Source organism: Prionailurus viverrinus, chromosome B3 (assembly GCF_022837055.1).
Source record: "Prionailurus viverrinus isolate Anna chromosome B3, UM_Priviv_1.0, whole genome shotgun sequence".
NCBI classification, from domain to species: domain Eukaryota; kingdom Metazoa; phylum Chordata; class Mammalia; order Carnivora; family Felidae; genus Prionailurus; species Prionailurus viverrinus.
This window is the reverse complement of record NC_062566.1, coordinates 105,451,204-105,456,792: the sequence shown is the minus strand read 5'-3', so window position 1 is coordinate 105,456,792 and position 5,589 is coordinate 105,451,204. Positions and strand designations below refer to the sequence as shown.

At 45.9% G+C, this 5,589-nt stretch overlaps 1 protein-coding gene and 1 pseudogene across 1 annotated transcript; one reads left to right on the top strand and one right to left on the bottom strand.

Annotated features, from left to right (window-relative positions):
• Positions 1-353: 353 nt before the first annotated feature.
• On the top strand, positions 354-5,589 carry GPHB5 (glycoprotein hormone subunit beta 5). Its single transcript, XM_047861358.1, has 2 exons — positions 354-557; positions 5,401-5,589. The coding sequence occupies exons 1-2, from the start codon at positions 354-356 to the stop codon at positions 5,587-5,589; spliced, it is 393 nt and encodes a 130-aa protein (XP_047717314.1).
• LOC125167346 (60S ribosomal protein L21-like) lies at positions 1,868-4,326 on the bottom strand (annotated as a pseudogene).

The window sequence follows — 5,589 nt, the reverse complement described above, 5'->3', positions numbered from 1 at the left end:
GGTGTGACTCATATTTTGAATTTATTTTGAAGAGACCACTGGAACAAACTTCTTGAACACATAAGTTAAGTCCAGCAGTTGGGTTGCAACAAGGAAAAGCCTGAGGATGCCCTGGGAGGGTTGGGTGTCTAATGAGCACAAGGGGTCCATGGAAACCATACTGGAGTCAGGGAGAAGAAAATTCGGGCACCTGTGTTGGAGTCTGTGGGCTTTTACACATACTTGGCTCGTTTCTTCCGAAATGCTAAGAGCAAGGTGCCTTTGACAATGACCATCATATCATTGGTGGCCCCCTGGAAGGACGCTGGCTCTGTTAATAAACTCTCTTCCCTTCCCCTCTCTGAAGGAACGCCATGAAGCTGGCATACCTTTTCCTCGGCCCCATGGCCCTCTTCCTCCTAGCTGGCTGCAGCTGTGTTCTCAGCACATCCAGTGGGAACCTGCTCACCTTTGTGGGCTGTGCCGTGAGGGAGTTTACTTTCCTGGCCAAAAAGCCTGGCTGCAGGGGCCTTCGGATCACTACGGATGCCTGCTGGGGCCGCTGTGAGACCTGGGAGGTGAGTCTCAAGACAAGCCCAGGTAGCAAAGCCTTCAGGGTCGGCCACCTGGGTTGAATCCTAAGTGTTCACTTTTTAAATAAAATGAGGTAGAGTGGGGCATTTCTGCGGAATGTCTTTAAAATAACAATTATTTGGCATTCTCCAAAAGTAATCTGAAAGAAGCATGATCTTGCCCCTGTAACAAAGCACTGATAAAATTAATATTTTTATTTTACACAGTGTCGTATATTTGGGAATCATCTTTAGGGGGTTATGATGTGCTATTATTCTATCCATTTTACAGATGGCAGGAGAAATTCAAGGAGGAAATGACTGCAAAGTTACATAGACAGTCAGTAGAAAGTTAGGGATAAATCCTTGGTTCAAGCATGTAACCCACACTTCTCTATATTCCTCTACCTGTGATACAGCCAGCCAATCGCCAAGAGGCAGGCCTTGAAATATCTAGCAGGTGAGGGCAGGTCCTCGATTCTTCCCTCAGTGGCTCATGCACAGCCCTGCCCTGCCCCAACTCCCCATTGCAATTCTTAGGGATCTCAGGGATTATCATCCACAGATCCACGAAGTCCCTTTGTATTCAATGATATCCAGCCTTTTAAGAGGCAGTGCATTAAAAATGAGGATACAAATCTTGGACAAAGTTCGAACCCTATTGGGCTGAGATGAGGAGATGTTTGCCAGGTGAGCAGAAAAGAGGCCCATTTAGCACCCTATCCCATCATACCCCAGAGTGACTGTTGACTCTTTCTACTGAGGCCTGGCTTGGTTACTAAGCACAAGCTCTGATTCAAAAACCATCACCCTGGCTCAGAAACCTTAGACGACTCCCCCCTACTGCAAATTCCAAAACCAACTTCCGAGGTCTTCAGCAATATGAAGTCTGCCCGTTTTCCTGGGGTCTGTACATATTCCGAGCCGTGGTCTTGTCAGACTGAGTTTGAAAAGGTTTATTAAGCACCCCTCATGAAATCTCACTTTTGGTCTTTTTCTCGTGTCCCTTCTCATGTCTATCTGTCACTATTAAAAAAATTCTTTGATGTTTGCGTCCAGTGCCAACTCCTTCCCCAGAGGTTTTCTGAGTTGCTGGCCACCCCTGACTTGTGTTCACCTGTTGCCTTATTTTTTTCCCCCACCACACAGTGCTAGTTCTAAGTTTTTTGGGAGTGGAGTTTCATTCCTTTGCCTTTGCTAGCCCTTGTTGCAGTGTCATGTATGAAAAAGACCTTCAATAAATATTTGTTGAATTATGTGGGATTGACCTCTATCTGGAGTCATACACTTTTTTTTTTTAAAGTTTATTTATTTTCTTAAGTAATCTCTATACCAGACATGGGGCTTGAACTCATGACCCTGAGATCAAGAGTTGGATACTCTTCCAACTGAGCCAGCCGGGTGCCCCTGGAGTCATACATCTTTTAACCTAATTGACGCCAACTTAGAAGTCTGTGAACACCATGAGAGGACACTGCCATTGGAAAAAACAGCCATCCATTCAGGGACTCAGAGAGCAACCTGCTGTCACTTAGATAAAATTATGGCCCCATAAACGGTTTGGGTCCTGGTGACAAAATTTCCAAATTACATAAAACGACTCCACCTAATTAGCTTTATTTTTGCATCATCCAGGGGCTTGAGACTTAAGAGCCAAATAAAAATTCAATTACTAAGGACACTGTGGCTATGACTTGACATCAAACTTACTTGGGCGGGGGTGGGGGGTGGGGGGTGGGGGGCGGTTGGCATCTTCTCATACTCAGGGCTCGGCCTGGCCATGCCTATCCCCACTCGAAGTTCATCTCTCTGGTCTTTGGAACTCTCTCTGGGCCTACATTTCAAACCCTGTTTCCTTCAACTCAGCTCGTTTTCGCTTCTCTTTAAAAATTGATGAATGTCTTTACTTGGATCCTCGTCACCCGCAGGAGGTCAGGGACTGTGTCCTCACTGGAGAAATAGAAGCACCAAGACCTTTAGACAACAAGATTCTCCTTAATGTTAGCCAGCTTTTATTTATGCCCTTACTGTACTAGGTACCGGGAGGTTATGTATAGAAAATTTAAGATAAGAGGCCAAGATTTATTTTCCCAGTAATCTAAAAGTTTCTGAGATATAAAGTGCTTATTTTTGGTAACTTAACTGGAGAGCATGTCTGAAAATGAGGATGTCTGTGACAGCAAAGCAGCTAGATTTACTTCAAAGGTGGAACTATTGATGAAAAGAGCCTTTGTTCATGGCCTGGGGTTAGGGTTGCCAGATTTATCAAAAACCAAGTCAAACCAAACCATGATTTCACTTAAATGTGAGTGTCACATAAACAGCAATTGTTTTTTGGGACCCAGCTGGTCCCAAATCGAGGCCTGGCAGGGAGGGAGGGGAGGGAAGAAAATACCCCAGTCTCACTGTGCTCCGTGCCCCGATCTTCTGCTGAAGCACATGGGAAGGAAGGGAGCACGGGAGCTCGTTGATTCGGTCCATAAATAGTCAACCTGGGTAGGAGGTTGAATAAGAGCGGAGAGTGGGTCTGAGGGGGCTGATGGGTGAAGTCCAGCATAGCTATCTTCTGGGGTGCTTAGCCAAGATGCCACAGACAGTGTTGTTGGCTGTGAGAGTCATAAGGCATCTGTAGGCATCTTATTACCCATGCAATGAGCAGAGCCATACTTTATACTAAAAAAAAATTTTGTTGTTTATTTGACATTCAGATATTACTGAGTGTCTTAGATTTTATCTGGCACCCCTGCTTGAGATTCCAAATTACTGAGGGTAAGAGGACGTGCAGCAAACTGAGGAGGGTAAAATGCTACCTGAAAAGTAGGAGGAGGCAGTGATATCGGATGGAAGTCCTTGTCAAAGGCAGAGCCATTATTCCCGCGACATTCACGTAAGAAGTTCATCCTGGGCCTCCGTTTAACATATTTTATTCACCCAATACAGGTGAAGGCGTTGGTTTTTGAAAGCTTGTAAGTTGTTATTTTTGTTGTTACTTCCTTATCCTTGCAACTACCCTGATAAGAACAATAGATTACATTTACTGAGCACTTACTTGGTGCTGGGCCTAGTGCGGTGTGCATGTCATCCTACCGTATCTCCACAACACGGCTGTGAAGTAGAGATTTTGTTTCACAGAGGAGGAATCTGAGGCTTCCAGAAGTCAAGTGGACTTTCCAAGGTCTTCAGCAAGTGGAAGAACAGGGGCTCAAGGTCAAGGGTCTGACCACAGTATTTGAGATTGTTTTTTTTTTTACACGGTCTTTTGGTTATTTATTTATTTATTTATTTATCAACACTCATGGCCATGAATTCATAGGGAATGGGCCCCAGCAGCTCAGGCTCCTTCCCACTGGTTCTCACAAGGCGTGCTACTCTGGGCAGAGCAGGCTGGCGCTTCAGCTGGACCCAAGGACCTTTCTCTTTGGCTTCCTTCTGTGTCTGATCATTTTCCTTCACGCACTTCAGGAAGCTGTCTCAGCAATTTGAGTGCTTAACATGCTCAACACGTACATTAATTTTCTTGGCGAGAATATTGCCCTTAACTTGTTTGCCTACAACGATGCCAAGAGTTTGCTGGGTGACACCGTAGACTCTGCCAGTCTTGGCATAGTTAACATTTGTGAGGCACTCTGTTTTGAATAGCGCCCATTCCCTTGATGTCCACAATATCACCTTTCTTGTAGATTTGCATGCAGGTGGCCAAAGCAACTCCATGTCTCCTAAAAGGCCTAGAGAACACATAGCGGGTGCCTCTTCTCTTCCCCTTCGTGGTGGTCATTTTGGTGAATTATTGGAAGACGGGGGTTCCGCTACAGGGTTTGGGATTTTAACTACTACTTTGTGCCGATTTCCTGATCTATATGCTCTTCACGAAATTATCTTTGAATTCAAGATTTACGAGAGTTGAAGGCAGGAGGTGAATCCTTTGATTACCAGAACAGCGCACAGGGCATTCCAGAAGCTGCCTTGCTGTTTTCTGTCATTAAATCAACAAATAGTTATCGAGAACCTCCTGGGTGACAGGTACTACTCTGAGTAGTAGAGGCGCAGCAGTGAGTAAAATGGGCAAAAATCCCTGTCCTGATGGAATTTGCTTTTTAGAGTGGGAAAAATACAACACAAATTAATAAAATAATGTAATATGTCCCGTGGTACTGACAGGTGCTATGCAGAAGAAAGAGCAGGAAGATGGTGGGAAGTGGCAGGGTGTGGAGGTGGGGTGTTGCGATTATAAATAAGATGGTCAGGAAAGGATGTTCTGGGCACTGGGAATAGCAGGCCAAAGACTCTGGGGCGCTGCTGTTCTTGGTGGATCTGGGGGACAATCAGGAGATACTGTGGCTGGAGCAGAGTGAGGAAGCCAGCAAGACAGGGTGGCCGGAGACATAGCAGGGGGTGCAGGGGTGGGGAAGATGATGGAGGGTCTTGAGGCTGAATGTCTTTGACTTTTACTCTGAGTGAGATGGGAAATCATTGGGGCTTTGAGCAGAGAAGAGAGAGGAATCTGACCTACATTTTGAAAGAATCACTTGGGGCTGCTGTGCTGTAAATTGACCGTAGGGGGTGATGGTAGAAGAGAGACCAGTCAGAAGACTTTTGCAATGATCGGGATTATTCATTTGCTAAATATTTATTGAGCACTTGCTATGTGCCATGGGCTCTTTGGGAGCTCAGGATATGGTACAGAAAGCAGGTTGCTGCTCTCAGGAATTTGCTTTCTGTTGGGAAGAGACAGATTCACAAGTAAACAAATGACTAACGAGTTAGTTTCTGAAAGTGATTAATGGTACGGAGGACAAGAAACAAGATGGCATGTCCTAATGGGTTCCCTGTTTTCTACCCGTGAGGATAGAAGCCCATTCTGGAACCCCCCTACATTGAAGCCCATCATCGAGTCTGTACCTACAACGAGACCAGACAGGTGACGGTCAAGCTGCCCAATTGCGCCCCCGGAGTGGACCCCTTCTACACCTACCCCGTGGCTGTCCGCTGCGACTGCGGGGCCTGTTCCACTGCCACCACGGAGTGCGAGACCGTCTGA